The 16,244-nt window shown below is 35.4% G+C and overlaps 1 protein-coding gene across 6 annotated transcripts in view; it reads right to left on the reverse strand.

Moving 5' to 3' along the window:
- Positions 1-14,851, reverse strand: part of LOC125865185 (DNA mismatch repair protein MSH5) — a 34,584-nt gene extending 19,733 nt beyond the window's left edge. The window contains exons 1-19 of one of the 6 annotated variants that reach the window (XM_049545376.1): positions 14,540-14,769; positions 14,341-14,405; positions 13,475-13,506; positions 13,116-13,210; positions 12,894-12,974; positions 12,745-12,817; positions 12,129-12,192; positions 9,158-9,312; positions 8,924-9,025; positions 8,825-8,852; positions 8,691-8,722; positions 8,544-8,601; positions 8,226-8,312; positions 7,766-7,822; positions 6,728-6,829; positions 6,580-6,624; positions 6,030-6,107; positions 5,870-5,920; positions 5,696-5,777 (exon numbers count right to left, since the gene is read on the reverse strand). In XM_049545376.1, the coding sequence (XP_049401333.1) occupies positions 5,696-5,777; positions 5,870-5,920; positions 6,030-6,107; positions 6,580-6,624; positions 6,728-6,829; positions 7,766-7,822; positions 8,226-8,312; positions 8,544-8,601; positions 8,691-8,722; positions 8,825-8,852; positions 8,924-9,025; positions 9,158-9,312; positions 12,129-12,192; positions 12,745-12,817; positions 12,894-12,974; positions 13,116-13,210; positions 13,475-13,506; positions 14,341-14,405; positions 14,540-14,576 (1,324 nt within the window). In that variant the 5' untranslated portion in view covers positions 14,577-14,769. Of the gene's footprint in view, positions 1-5,695; positions 5,778-5,869; positions 5,921-6,029; positions 6,108-6,579; positions 6,625-6,727; positions 6,830-7,765; positions 7,823-8,225; positions 8,313-8,543; positions 8,602-8,690; positions 8,723-8,824; positions 8,853-8,923; positions 9,313-12,128; positions 12,193-12,744; positions 12,818-12,893; positions 12,975-13,115; positions 13,211-13,474; positions 13,507-14,340; positions 14,406-14,539 lie in introns of those variants that run through there. The other 5 variants (XR_007446323.1, XM_049545375.1, XM_049545377.1 and 2 more) reach the window with 5 other exon arrangements.
- Positions 14,852-16,244: the final 1,393 nt, after the last annotated feature.

The following is a 16,244-nucleotide window of genomic DNA, read 5'->3' on the forward strand; positions in this document are numbered from 1 at the left end:
CAAAAGATTGGGCCACATGAATGCCAAGAAAAAGGCCCACATGCAGCCCAATAGGAGCATAAAAGTTTCCTATTTTAAAAGATTCCTAGTTTAAAAAATTTCCTAGTTATTATTCTTATAAAAGGGGTGGGAATAATAGAGGTGGATTTTATTATTTTAAGAAAAAGACATGATGAATATTATGTGAGAGGTTTCTCTTCTTTACACCTTTGTGTGTGGTCTTACAACCTTATAAGAATGATTCTTTAAGAGGTAATGATTCATTAAGAGGTAAGATTAATTCTAAACTTGATATTTTTGGTTCTTATTTGTAAATTAAAGAAGGTGATTAGTCTTATACTAATTGTTGTCTCTAATTTCTTCGAAATAAGGGCCCAGATCACTTTTGATCTAAGTTCTTGAATTGACTCTATTAGTATCATAATTAGTCTTAATTCGCTAATTTTTTATTTATTTTTTATGACAAGGGAAACCCGCAGCCTCTACCCTTTGGGTGCACACAGGGTAAAACCCCCGCTCCTATGCAATCGCTCGCAAACCACATAGGAATGCTTGTTGTAGTAGCTTAAAAGTTAAGGTACATAGCAAAAAGCAAAAAAGAAAAAAAAAGAACCCCCCCCCCCCAAAAAAAATGATTTAAAAAAATAGAGAAATCTTAGTTCCTTCAAAATTAAGGTATTTTTAAGAAATTCCAGATTTATTTTGATTCTTGATTTTTACCTCAAAGGGATTTCACTAGGTATGTTGTTGTATGTTGTTGCTAACTTAAAGACGCAAAAGTTGGATGTCTTCTTATTGGGACATGTACATGCAATCATGGAGAAATTTGAGAAGTTGATATCAATCGCTGCTAGTGTTGAAAACCATAAATGCAATGACAAATGTTTTTGGTTCTTACACTTGCTAGACTTCTTAATTACACTGATTCAGTGTGAGATGAGATTTTGGCTAGTCTTGTTATTCCTACAGTGGATGAATTATTCTCTCCTTTACTTCGCCTTGTTCCACAAACCAGTCACATAGTAGTCTCATCACTCATTATTGACCTTTCTATTGCTCCTTATATATCCCAACCATATTGCCATTGCTCCTGACAAATATTGTCGTTAGCATCCAGCATCAAGGTACATGATCTACTCATAATACTAACAACCATTACACAATTCAAAGTTATCGTCGTCTACCATCGCCTCATTATATTTTGTATCATCTTTGTCCTCTATTTCCATCCCTAATCTAGAGGTGAAGCGCTCTCTCATCTAGGATGGTGGCAAGCTATGATTGATGAGACGTCTGCTTTACATCCGAGTGGTAAGTGAGGAGCTTGTCCCTCTTCCTCCAAGAAAATCATTGTTGGTTGTTGTTGGGTTTATGCAATCAAAGTTGGTCCATACAACAAATTAATCAGTTTAAGGATCACCCTGTTGCCTAAGGGTATACCCAGATATTTGAAATTATTTACAGTGATACTTTTTCTCCCATAGCTAAAATAGCATATGTCTGCCTTTTTTAACTGTGGTTGTTGTATGCCATTGGCCTTTCATCAGTTGAACATTAAGAATGTTTTTCTCAACAATGACCTTGAGAATAAAATTTATATTGAGCAACTACCTGATTTTCTTGCTCAAATGGTATCTAATGGTCTTGTATGTCGATTGTGGTGGTCACTCTGTAGTCTGAAACAATCTTCTCGAACCTGATTTGCTAAGTTCAGCACAATTATTTAGAAGTTTGGCATATAGAAGAGAATTCGGGATTTGAAGATTGTTAGTGCCACAACTTTATGTATACAGTGTACCTACTACTAGCCACAAAAACCAAATAAGAATGATGGGGTGGATTAATTAAGTTTGGTTTATTCTATTAGGTCAATTGTCTTTTACTCGCATACAGAAAAATTGTTCACTTTTTCTTTCAGACTTGATTTAATTAAATTCTAAAACAAAATTACAATAAAACAATAATATCTTTCAAAATTATCTGGTACATGTATTGGTGAAAGGTAGCAAATACCCCGTGAAATTAATCGGGATGTGCACAAAGGCCCAGACACCATGATAATAAAATATTTCATGAAATAGGCCTTCAACTAAAAAATTTGCTTTAAAAGAATAGCTTATAATACATATTCCGTGTTTGATTAGAATAATTTATCTTCAACGTTCTTGAATTAATTTTCAATATTAATTATCTATTTTTACAATAATTCTTTGCAAAGTAATTCAATATATGAAAATTAACTTAAACATCTATTATTTTAGCCATATAATTTTTCAAAAGTCAATAGAAAATACTACTCAAATTGTACTCTAATACATATATTGATGGTGTATCATAAAAAAGAGAAAAATTACATATCCACAAAAATCAATTTACATTATTTATCAAAAGAAGTTGCTCGTGAAGTAAGGTACAATAAGAGAAACAAAATGATGGTTAACGTAAGGAAATCTTTAAAAGAGAGAGAGAGAGAGAGAGAGAGAAGGAAGGGGAAGAGAGAAATTTAGCAAATAAAAGAAAGGAAAGGGTATAAAGGAGGAGAAGAAAAGGAAGGAAAACTAGAAGTGAGAAGGAGGGTACAACATCAACATACCCAATGAAATCCCACAAGTGGGGTCTGGGGAGGGTAAAATGTACGCAAACCTTACCACTACCTCGTGGAGGTAGAGAGGTTGTTTCCAAAAGACCCTCGGCAGCAAGTACAGGTACAAAGAAGGAGAGAGTGAAGATAATATAGCAAGTAACACGTAAGTAGTGCAAAGTCTACCAGAAAAAAGAAAAACATCAGTAAAATAGTGTGATAATCGAAACACACTAAACAAAATGCTTGGATAGATTATTGTAAACAATAATAAACACCAAGAAATACCAAAAACAAAAACTACAATATTACCACTAGTACAATGACAAACACCAACCACCACAAGCAAGACAATACTACACTACCTACTAATCTTCTACCCTAATACGTGTCCTCCACACCCTCCTATCTAAGGTCATATCCTTGGTAACCTGAAGCTGGGTCATATCTTGTCTTATCGCTTCTCCCCAATACTTCTTCAGCCTACATCTACCTCTCCTCGTACCCTCTATTACCAACCTCTCGCATAGCCTCATTGGTGCGTCAGCGCATCTCCTCTCCATATGTCCAAACCATCCCAGTTTCACTTTCCTCATCCGGTCCACCATGAAGGCCACTCCCACCTTAAACCGAATATCATCATTTCTAATCTTATCGCTCTGAGTATGACCACACAGACACCTCAACATTCTCATATCTGCAACACGCATCTTCTGGACATGGGAGTTTTTGATTGGCCAGCACTCCGCCCTATACAACAATGTCGGTCTAACAACCACTTTATAGAACTTACCTTTCAGTTTTAGTGGTACCTTTTTATCACATAAGACTTCAGAGGCAAGCCTCCACTTCATCCACGCTACACCAATTCGTCAATGTCCCCACTCCCCTGGATTATAGACCCAAGGTACTTCATCTGTCACTCTTAGGGATATTTTGTGTGTCGAGCCTCACTTCCATGCCTACCTCATGCCTCGCATCACTGAATTTGCACTCTACATACTTTGTATTGGTCCCACTTAACATGAACCCTTTAGTCTCCAAAGTTTATCTCCACACCTCTAACTTAGCATTAACTCTATTACGCGTCTCATCAATCAGTACTATGTCATCTGCAAATAACATATACCAAAGCACCTCATCTTGAATGTCCCAAGTCAAATCATCCATCACTAAGGCCAATAAAAACGGACTAAGAGTTGATCCCTGGTGTAACCCCATCTCCACAGAAAAGTGCTTTGAATCTACCCCATCGTTCTTACCGACGTTGCCCTAATCTAGGCCACTGATACACCTCTTGACTCCAGGCATCGCCATAAGACTTCCCTTAGTACTTTGTCGTAGGCCTCCTCAAGGTCAATGAACACCATATGTAAGTCTCCCTTCCTTTCTTAATATTTCTCCATCAATCTCCTCACAAGATGGATAACTTTTGTGGTTGATTTCCCTTGGCATGAATCCGAACTGAGAAGACACCCCTCCTTACCCTCATCTCAACCACTCTCTCCCAAACTTTCATAGTGTGGCTTAACAACTTAATACCCCTGTAGTTGTTGCAATTTTGGATCACACTTCTGTTGTACGACGGAACCACTGTACAAGAACACAGGTTCATAAGGACATGAAAATCTTAAAAGGATCGACAAAGCAGTTGCACCCCCAATTTGTTTGTGCATTCTGGGCGCCACTTGACCTATTTATAAGTTTTATCCCATATATTTACATATATATTCAGAATTTTAACAGAAGCATCCGGGTGGAATGGCACCCTTACCTTATAAGGTAGATCTGCCCATGTTGGCATGACTCATAGTGAAGCTGATCACTTTGTGTTTTATCGACTTTCTACTCAATTTGTGTAGTTTTTTGGTAGTTTTTGTTGACAATACTGTTACTACCTGCAATGTTTAGGATGGTATCACTAATTAGAAACATCTTTTTCAGTATTTCCAAACTAGACTCTTATTGATCCAAATGTTAATCTTTTGCCAGGACAAGGGGAGACTCATAGAAATTATGCAACATACAACGATTGGTAAGTTCAATTACCTCCCAATGACTAGACCTGACATTTTAGTTCATGTGAAGTTGTAAGCAAGTTTATGGACTCTCCCAGTGATTTTCATTAGGATGTCATTGTCCACATCCTTCAATACATAAAATCAGCCCCAAGCAAAGGACTACTCTTTGAGGATCTAGGCATATGAGCAAGTTATTGGATGCATAGACACTAATTGGGCAGGTTCACCTTCGGATAGACATTCTACGTCTGGATATTGTGTTTTAGTAGGAGGTAATTTGGTGTCTTGGAAGAGCAAGAAACAAAATGTTGTTGTTCGATCTAGTGTATTAGCAGAATATTGAGAAATGGATTTGGGCAACTTGTATGTTAGTTTGGATCAAATAATTTCTAAAAGAGTTGAAATTTGGAAAAATCAGTCAGATGGAACTTGTATGTGATAATCAAGCAACCCTTCAAGTTGCATCAAATCTAGTGTTCCATGAAAGGAAAAAGGTTTTGAGATTGACTCACTTTTTCAGAGAAAAGATACTCTTTGGAGATATTGTTATAAGACTTATGAAGTCCAACGATTTGCTTGCAGTTACTTTACCAAGTACCTCAATGATCCTAGTATTAGTTACAATTCAAGCACGGTACATATGATTTATATTCGCCAGCTTTATATGCACGAGCTTGAGAAGTGTTAGATAGTCTCTCTCTCTCTCTCTCTCTCTCTCTCTCTCTCTCTCTCTATCTATATATATATATAAATAGGGCTCAATGTAAGACAACAGTTAACACGCATCTCAATAATATTTTCCCGTGCCTTTATTTTTCATAGCAATAGGGTATCTTCCATTGTCATATTAAACTGCCTCAATAAAAGCAAATAGCTGTCAACATTCTTAAGGTATGCCCAAGCTCCTAAAAAAGGGAAAAGGATATAAAAACTAGATAAACCTTAATATACAAGTGAGATTGATATCTGAAAAAGGAAGCATCCCAAGGATCTAATTGGGCATCAGGCCATCAGCAGTTATCAGTTTAAAAGCTGAATTACCTATGTAGGTACAAAGTTATTATAACTATGGAACATTAAAGGGTGAACAGACCTATCTGATGTATGTAAATGATAGAAGGAATCCCCCTGTCTTCATACATGCAAGGAAGTCGTGCAAGTTCCAAGGCCGAAACCTGCAAAGCACTACTAATATTAAATTCAATAGCGTGCAGCCTTAACTTCAACAGAAAGTGGTTTAGTTGAGAAAAATCAGAAGTTAGAGAACCTCTTCCAGAAATTCTGGCAATCCCTCATATATCTGCCTCAGTTCATCCAGCTAGACAAACAAGACTACACTCATAATGCCATAAAAAAAAAAAAAAGATGCCAAAACCAATGCAGGGAAAATATTAAACCCACAAATTTACTGCAGCAGTATATCCTACCTCATCACAGAAACCCTCTTTTACTATTGTCTCATAACCCTTCTCTTTACTTCGATCAACATCAATGACACCAATTACCTGCACATTACAGGCACACACAATGTGAAAAAGCTCTTGCTGGAGTGCTAATGGTACTATTACTACCATGAGAAATTAGACATATCTTTTTGACAGAAAGGAGGACTATGGATGAAAATCTAAGATCATTTTGGCTTGATCATAATTCAAGCTCCAATATAAAATGTCACTGATTGAAGAAGTTCCCACTTGCCAGAATATGAGTGGCCAGATTTGCTTACCTAAAACCAGAAAATAAATGCATTCTTGGGCAGGGATAGAAGTCAAACTTATGGAAATTTTCTAGAAGAAAAGCAATGCTCATTTATCTTTTTTGGCTTCTCCATAGTATCAAGTTGACAATTTTGGATGATAAAACAAAAGATTTTTCTACATAGATTTCAAACTTCTTGTGAAGCTATTCCTATCCAATCAAGTCACAGTGTGAAAGCCTTACATATTGTAACTAGTATTGTACAATAATGATACTAACCAATTCACAGACATAGGCTAGATCGACTGAAATGAAAAATCCAGCCTGCATCAAGAGAAAGCTGAGTATGTAGATAAGGACGGTTGTAAATATAGAAACCATAATGGAATATAATAATGATGGTGAAGTTTAAACATTAATTAGATACCCTCTCAATAATATCCAAGTCCGAAGACGTCAATTCTTCTAGCAGAGATCCAGATATGCCAACTTCAAATATTTTGCTTATATGCAGGAGAGCACACACACTCTGCATGAAATTGAATTCTCAAATCTGGGTAAAGCATACTAATGGGGACTAATAAAGCAAGCAATAATCTAGATTTAGAAGCAACAAGTTTCCCCCAAAGGGGAAACCGGAAACAAGAATAACACTCCTATCTAATTTGATGTGCTAGTTTGAGGTCAAAGAAGTAGACCTTTGAACATGCGATTTGGGATCATGATTTCAAATCAACGTTTTAATTGAAAAACTTGATATTTTGTAAAAAAGGACCCATCCTTTTAAATTTTGCCAAAAGACTCATGCTCAGCATAAAGAGATTGTATGAACCATGTGAAAATATTATATTAAAGAACAACTAGTTACTACTATTGTTGACTAGCAGATCTTAATAAAATTATGTGTATTTGAAAGTTTACATGGAGATATACGATTTATCAATTTGGTGCCATATGATATTCCGTTACATTGTTTATGAACTATGGTTTGCTCATTTGATAAGATTATATAAGAATGGGAGAAATTTTGATAGTTTTCACAACTTGTGGGGTTTTCATGTTTATCAGGAAAAAGTACAACTTAAGAAATCTAAATTGCATGTCCAAACATATCTTTAACTTCAAACCATCTGATTTCAAATAACTTATGCAAATCATGATTTCATATCACGTCCAAGCAGGGCCTACTTGTAATTGTATTAAGTACATCTAAAATAATCGGTGATAAAATGCTTAGCGAGTATAATGCTCAAACTCAGGTAAATGATGAAGGGTAACAAACATGCAATACTACTTTTCTTGTTTAAACAAAAAACTAAAATGAAACTTTAGACATGGCACTCCCATGACCCAGCATACATCTATGTGTGTTCCTAAATATTGTACTACTCTAGCTCAAATGGCATGTAACTATAAACTTCAAATACTTTAAAGTAGAAATCTTGATGGATGAGAACATATCTACCTTCAGAAAAGCTGACCAGTCTGCACTTGTAGATATAGGACTTGGAGAGTTGAATTTCTGCAGAAGCAAGGAAAGGAGGAAAAAAATAAGAAACAAGAAGAAAAGAGAATGAAAGCTAATAATAATACAATGCTTTCAAACTCATTACAAAGAGAGTACAACTTGCATCAAACAGACAATCAATTTCTATTCAGGCTTAGGAATCTATAAAAAAAACAAAATCTTATATGCACACACAAATTTAAGAAATAGATTGTGGTTTAGTTTGATATACTTTTATACATTTGGAATAAGAAAATAGTTCAAATTTGAACAAACTGTAGAAGGTTTTGTCCCGTTATGAATTCCATCCTCTTACTTATTCTGAAAGACTGTTTCTTTGACAGACACTATAAGAAAACACAATGACAAAACTTCAAAAATAAGTATAAGGAAGAGAAAAGGACAAAGGAAACTGAACCTTGAGAATGCGGGGAATATCTTTTACAGACTTCAGTGTTTCACGTAAAGAGACCGAAATTTCTTCAGCAGACAGGAAGAAAGATATCTTCAGAAGTCATGGGGAAAAAAATCATTTTCATGTGTCTTATGAATATAAAATCAATTTCACAGGAAGTCACAATGTTTCATGGTTATGGGTGTTTCAAGTTTTGAGAGTACTCCAACAAAAAATATAACCCTCTTCTATTCAAATCCTGAATTTGATGTTAAAAAAACTTTTCAGCTGCAGTACTGTAAATGGTCAAAGTTTCCATGTCAAAAAGTTTGGTAAGGATACAGTATCAAGACGCCGATTCAGGTTATCAAGATCCAATATAGGCCTCAGAAACCAGTTCCTGGTGAAAGATGAACTATTAGACCAGAAGGCATCAAGTTCACTTTATCTTAGTAGAAACCACATCAAACTGTTTCAAACAAAACTAACCTCAAGAGACGTCTACCCATTGGGGTTACACACTGAGAAAAGTAAGCAAATATTAGTCCAATGTTATTTCACAGCTTCTTAAGAACCACCAAAAGCAAATGGCTACAGATTTAGAACTTCCATCATCCTCAAACCTTATTCATCATCCCAAATACAGAGAACCTGCATAATATTTTTTATTAGTCAAAACTTCCATGGTTGACTAAACATAGAGAGTGTGGTGCATCATTAACCCTTCTTTTGCTCTGCCAATTCCCATATGGCTCGGATGCTTGTCTATTTGGAATATTTGTAATGCTTCATGAGCAGCTGAATCAACTTTGAGAAATTTGTCCCTTAATGTGATAGTCAAGGAACACATCATTGCACAAATTTTATCCCCGATGCAAAACAGAGATATATGAATGAGGAGAGAAATGAATTTAAAAAGATAAGTCATTCCAGAAAACTTATAGCTTAGAAGATACAGAGAAATTTCGCAAATGCAGTCAATTGCAATTGATGCGCTCCCACATTCATTTTGTTCAAGGGTATCTATGATCCGCTCATTTTCTAGCACAGCTAACAGGCCCCCACTTGCACGAACTTGAACATCACTGCTGACGTCCATCATAGAACTTAGCTGCAATTTGGAAAGAGACAAATCTTTAGACTAACATTTGTTGAAACAGAGATGTAACCTCCTAAGAGACCAAACAACAAGAATAAAGTAAGCAATTGAACCATCATTCATTGTTTGCTAGAATATTTTATGCATAGTTAATTTATTTTTATTAAAGGTTTATGCTTAACTAGAGTAAAAGATATTGCATCAGAAAAAACATATCCTAAACACTCGCAAACCTGAATAACCTAGATATCAGGCTGAGTTTCCAACCATGAGATCGAGCAACAAAACTACCGGTGATTTGCAGTTAAAGAAGATGAGAAAATGTTACTGAAGCAAAACTGAAAACAAGGATATCAGCTAAGTGGAAGTAAAGCATATTTCTTAACACTGTATATTAATAGTTCTGTACTTGAAAGCAATTATTGGGATAATATTGGAAACGAAGGAGTTTCTATAGCGATAATCTAAGACGAAGGATATTGGTGAAGTCTACTTGTCATGGGCATAGAAATTTGCCAAGATAAACCCCATAGAGTTTTAGGTCCAAATGAAGTCAAGTGTTAGTTTTGATTCCACTGCAGTTCCTGATATTCTTTTTCCAAAATATGAGTTCACAATATAATTTACTATTTCCAGTTAATGAATAGTTAAACTTCTAACTGCATTCAACATCTGTATAAAACACTCCTACAGTATACTATAAAATAAACTTTTATTTTTGAGAAACCATTCAAGATAGTAGAACGACAATGAAGATGTTACTCATAGGATTAAAGTCGTATTGTTGAAATGGAGAAGTTCCACCGGAGTGTTATGTAATAGAATGACGCCTACCAAAGTGAAAGGTAAGTTCTATAGAGCAGCTATAAGACAAGCAATGTTATATGGTAATGAATGATGGGATGCTAAAGTCCAACATATCCACAAGATGAGTGTTGCAGAGATGGAATGTTAAGATGGATGTACGGTCATACCAGATTACATAAGATTAAAAATGACCACATTCGCTAGAAGTTAAAAGTAGCACGTATTGAGGATAAAATGCAAGAAGATTGCCTGAGAAGATTTGGACATGTTCTGCATCGGACCTAGAGATGCACCAGTCTATTGGTGTGAAATTATGATTAGTGTGAAGGTGTTCAAAGGGGATAGGGTAGACCTAAAATCACATGGAAGGGAGTTGTCTCGAAATACCTGCATATGCTTGGCATCAATACAGACTTAGCTAAAGATAGGCACAATGGAAGAAAAATATCAATATAAGTGCTTGCTACTAGTTGAGGATAGGTTTTAGACTTGGTAGAGAACTTCTAATATTACTATTATTATTATTATTTAACTTATTTATCAGCTTTATTTTATTTAGATAAAGATGATGTAAATGGGCTTGAATGAAAGTGGGGACTCATATAGCCAACCCCAACTTGTTTAGGACTGAGGCATTGTTGTTGTTATTGTTATATTTTATTGCATTAACAATCAGAAAGAAAATCTCATTGCACATGCATGCAAGTATTGAAGTTGTTAAGTATTAAAGCATCCAAAGTCGGCTTAGATAAAAGTATGTCGTAAGATAAGATTGTTGATGTAACTTGTTCTTCATACTTCACAGAACCTCATCCACAACGCAGTTCAAATCATAATATTTTTGAATTGTATAATTCCCTCACCATGGAGCCAATAACTCCAGATTATATTGTGAAAGTTCTACCAGATCAGTAAAAAAGTAATTGGAAGTACATCTAGTAATATTAGCTAGCTGAGAACAGATGACTAAATTGGGAGCATCTGTGTACCAACGTTCTTACACGAGTGTAAATCAACAATTTAAAAAAATGAAAATATTTAAGATTTGACAGGTGATTCTAGCAATCCCAATAATCAACAAAATTTTCTTACAATCCAATGACCCATGTCATTTTAATCCATGTATCAATGGCAACAAAACAACTGTATTGTCAAAGAAGAGATGATTTCGTACAGTTTTTATCAGATAGCAAAGACACTAACGCATATGCTGAAGATAAAGATGCTTTCTGATAAGTATTCTCCAAGGGAGAATTCTTCGCTTGTCTTCAATGTTATTTTTATTTTTGGCTAAGAACTTCTAACTCAAACAAAAGCTGTAATTGGTAAATGATGACATGGCTCTGGAAATCCATATGACCATCCTGCTTATATACAAGTCATGTTTCCTGTGAGAGCTGCCTTCTCCTTTTATTTCTCTTTCTGAAGCATGTATTCTTTAGAAGGGGAGATTTTGGGCAATGACAACCAAGTCAGTGTTTCCAAACATCACAGACCAAGTCAACAACAATAAAAGAAGGTAGAGATTACTATGTTTACTCATTCTTTCTCGCTCTTAATCATTCTAGTAAATACCGTTCTTCTACAAATTCTCTTGTCAAATATGGATCTGAAAGTACCATTGTGAATGTGTTAGTACGCACCTTTCTTTACAAGTGTAATGAGTTACTATGCACCTTACCACTCCCATTGCATTGGAAGTCTCAATCAAATCTTATCCCCACTTTGCTAAAAGATAGACTGGAGAATCCATGTTGCATGATCATTCACTTGAAGAAGCTATAATATTTATATGTATGTGTGTTCTTAAGTACTATTCTCAGTTGTAACTGTTACAGATTGCACAGGAGATATTGTTGTCTCAGGAAGTTCTCAAACCAAGGTGGTACCATAGGACACCATATTTGGCAGAAACAACATTATAGCACCTAGTGTAATCACTCTTTGTGTCAACAAGAAGAAACACGTATTCAGAGAATATAAAGATGCATAGAATTAAGGCAGTAACCCGTTTGACTCACAAAAGCAGTTCTCTCTTTTATGTTCAAACCATCATCCATCCCTGTGACTTGAAGGTACATCAATCTGTGATCCAAAAACAGCCTCCATGGTAAAATTATTAAAAAATAAAAAACACAGAGAAACAGGTCAATCCATCAAATCACAATGTTAACCTATAAGTTGATGAAGCAAATTAGAAAAGATAAATATGGTGTGCATTGATTCCCTCTACCATGGTAATAATCTACCTATAGAACTCCATATGCAAGAGAAAACACTTCAATCCTAAGGCTGCACCTCCCCTATGAAAAAAAATAGGAATCCTACATTCTGAAATTATCCACTACCGAATATATTCCTAAGGTACTTTACTGTCCAATGAACAACTGAAAGGAGCACTGAGATAGTTTGTGTCACGTAGTAGTTATGTCAGCCAGTAGAAACATTTATAATGACATCCGAATCTCAATTGATTTACCAGATAGCTACTGCTTTTGATGCACCAAGAACTTCCCATGCCAGAACTATATTCAACTAGGACAAGCAAATAAAAAGACTGGGAAATACCTTATAAAAAAAAGACTGGGAAATAAAGAAAAATGAAATCCGTGGCAATATTCCTCCACTGTTTCATACCTGTGCCATGCTTGTTCATGGCTGAATAATGAACTTTTCACAAGCTTTACAGAAGGAGCATCACTTGTACCATCTGTGTCACATCAGAGAGTAGATAATGCTTCCACAAATAGAAAGATCAACATGCCAATAATAATCTTAACACATACCGCTTCTCTGTAAGGCTGCCAAAAATGATTCCTCACTTTTAGTACTGGTATAGATTGTTCCAGGTTTGGCCTGATATTTCACTGAAAGAGAAGCCAACTTTCAGTGAACGTCATATAAAATGCATAAGACAAGAAGTCAAGTTTACTTTAGAGAAGTTTCTCTTGAATATTTTGTGGATGCTTTAATGCCCTTCCTCAAGAATGTAAAACAAGAGTTCATACCCATATCAACCAAGGAAAAATCATGACTTCCATCTTCATAGATTTCCAGCACATGGAGTTGGCGTGCACTGGCATCATAATAGGAAACTCCAATCCTTGAAGAATAGTTTAATTATTAGTCAAATACTAATTCAACATTCGACTGGATTTCCCTTTTACTTTTACTTAAATATCAATGATACAATCCAATTATTTCAGATTGAGTCTTGTTTTTAAAGATATATATATATATATATATATATATATGAAGATGGTATATATCGTTATTATCATAGTTTCTCTCCCTTAAGTCCATTCATTCAAGAAGGTCCCAAAGCAACTGCCGACATTCTAACAGAATCGTAAACGTCACCAATCACCTGTGTCCGTGCATAACACATGCCATATAAACCTGCATTATAAGCCACAATGGAAAAAGTTATATACGTCTGGTCACTTGTAATTATATATCAATTAGATTGAATGTAAGAAAGAGAACTGGGATTTTTCAAGTAAAGCTTCAAGAAGTGAAATAGCAAGCATCGATATTGTTGCTCCAAAACACAATAAGCATAATTTTTGTGAACATCAATAAATCATTACCACCATGCAAAGACTTGAAAATGAATAGACAGAAGACAATGAGTTTCAACTTTCCAAAGTGAGTGGTAAACAAAAAGTTACATCATATCCATTAAATTATCATCTAAAACAGAGAAACTTCTCAGTTATCAATCGAACAGGCAATGGAAGTAAAACTTATCGTGCTATGTCCTGACCAGAATTTTCAAATGCTTTGGTTTATTTAGCAATGTAAAATTGGACAATCCACGGGACTAAAATTTCTCAGATATTAAACTAACATATATCATGAACTTATAATAAAGCCTCATTTGTTGATTCAAACAACATTTAATTATTCAACTCTATCCAGTTCTCGATAAACAGACACAAAAACAATCTTTAGTAATTAGGACTAATCCAATATCTGCTTCCTCAAGCAGATTTATGTATCTACTCGCTGAACAGATGCTCACTTACATAATGCAATCTAGTTTCAGTACACTAATCAGGTAGTTGACGACTAATTTTAATTGGCTTATCCGAGTACCCTATCCACAACACCAAACGGATTACAAATTTGTCTTAAACATGTATTAAACATAGATGCTCCAAGGTCAAATACATTCTGCTTTCTGCCAAGCAATTTTCACAGGTTATGAACTCCAAACAAGCTTGTACTTACCGTGGACTCTTCCTCTTCTGCCAATTCAGGTATAGATGATCTTATCTGCGATTGCTCGTTACCATCTTCTCACATGACAGTTCAAAACCACAAAAACAAATTACATGAAAGAAAACTTTTGCTGTAGAATAATACATCAAAAATGCACATAGGTAACTTAATTGTGAGTGTGCAAGTGTAGTAGATGATTATTTGGTACCTCGATTATGTGCAAACGACGCCTCCATTTGTGGCATCTATAGTACGTAGGGTTAAGCAGGAAAGCGAGTAAAATGCAGAAGCGAAATTTCACTTGGAAGAGAGAAGATGAGGGCAAATGGTAGTGAGGGAGAGGAAATGGCGGGAATGCGTAAATCGGAGGGGTTTGTGACTATCATGGACTTGGGATTTGAATTTATAGAGAAAAGGGGAATAAATACAATTGGTACTGACTACTGACTATACCGGGTACACTGGCACTCCATAATTACTCCCTTCAAGCAGGCCGTTTATGGTTCAGTTTGGGTGGTTTTGAACTAAAATCAAAATCAAATTAATTTAGTGGGTTTTTTAATTATCAAAAAACAAATCAAATTATATATAAATGGTATAATACATTCGTGTGTTTAGGGATGACAATAGGGCGGTGTGGAGCAGATTGAGCTTAACCCGTAAATATTTTAATTTGTCTCACATAACAATTTTTTTCATTTTCAATAGCTCGCATACATTCGTCTGCATAATTTTTTAATATTTTTTTCTAGTTAAGTTTGATACTAAACATAAATTCATTTTTTCACTAAGTTATATTAGTTTAATGGATTATGACTTGAAATTTATTTTTTAAAGGTCAATTGAGAAACGTGTAAGAAATTGTATTATTTTTTATTGAACAGTTTTTATTTACTATCTTGAATATTTTAGTAGCTTTAAAGAAATTATCTTAATAAATAATGTTTTATTACTCTTGTAACATGTAAAAAGTTAAAATTAAGTTAGAATCCACATAAAATCACATATACCCGCAACCCGCTTTGTCCGCATTAATTTCAAAAAACACCGCCTCGCATCCCTCCCACCCCTGCACAACCTTAAACTCCGTCCCGCATAGCCTTAAACCCACCCCATCCTGCATCCGCCCCGCCCCCATTGTCATCCCTACATGTGTTATTTAATTTCGCTTCAATTGTCATTCATGTCCTTCAATTCTAGGTGTGTACAAGTAGAAACTTAAATTTTTATGAAGTTGAACAAGCAAATATGTGACACAATACATGTAGGATGTCACGTAGGACACAAATGTTTAGGTAGGACATTATATAGGATGTATGTGTCTATTAGTTTAATTTTATACAAGTTTAAGTGTCCATTTGTACACACTCAAAGTTGGAGAGAATAGATGTTAGCTAGGGAACTCTGTACCCCTAATGAGTCCACGATTTGGACTCATTTAGGGGTTTATTTTAATAGATTTAGTGTCCTCAAATGTTTATTTGGTGCCAATAACTTATGTAAATTCTTGATTTTCAGGTATTTGGGTTGAGGAACAAAGCATGGACACTAATGAGGAAAAAGGAACAAGGCAGCCGAAAGAACGAAGAACAGAAGGCATGATGATCGCCTAACCCATTGGGCGAGTCGCCGAATGGCCATGATCTCGCCTAAAGTTCCAGTGTGTCAAGCCCTAAAGGAGAAAATCAAGTCGGCAATAGAAAAGAGCAGTTGGCGAGTCGCCGAACGGTTCCGTGATGCAGTGCTAGATCGCCCAAAGTTACAGAACTTGAAAATGTTGAAGGTCAAAGCAAAAAGGCGATGGAATTGACCAAAGGGCGGATCACCGAGTGGACGGCGATCCTGACTTACTGCGCCGAATGGTCCTTCGCAACATATTTTTGGCAACTATAAATACATTTTTTCTTAGTTTA

The sequence above is a fragment of the Solanum stenotomum genome, chromosome 5, assembly GCF_019186545.1.
Source record: "Solanum stenotomum isolate F172 chromosome 5, ASM1918654v1, whole genome shotgun sequence".
Taxonomy (NCBI): domain Eukaryota; kingdom Viridiplantae; phylum Streptophyta; class Magnoliopsida; order Solanales; family Solanaceae; genus Solanum; species Solanum stenotomum.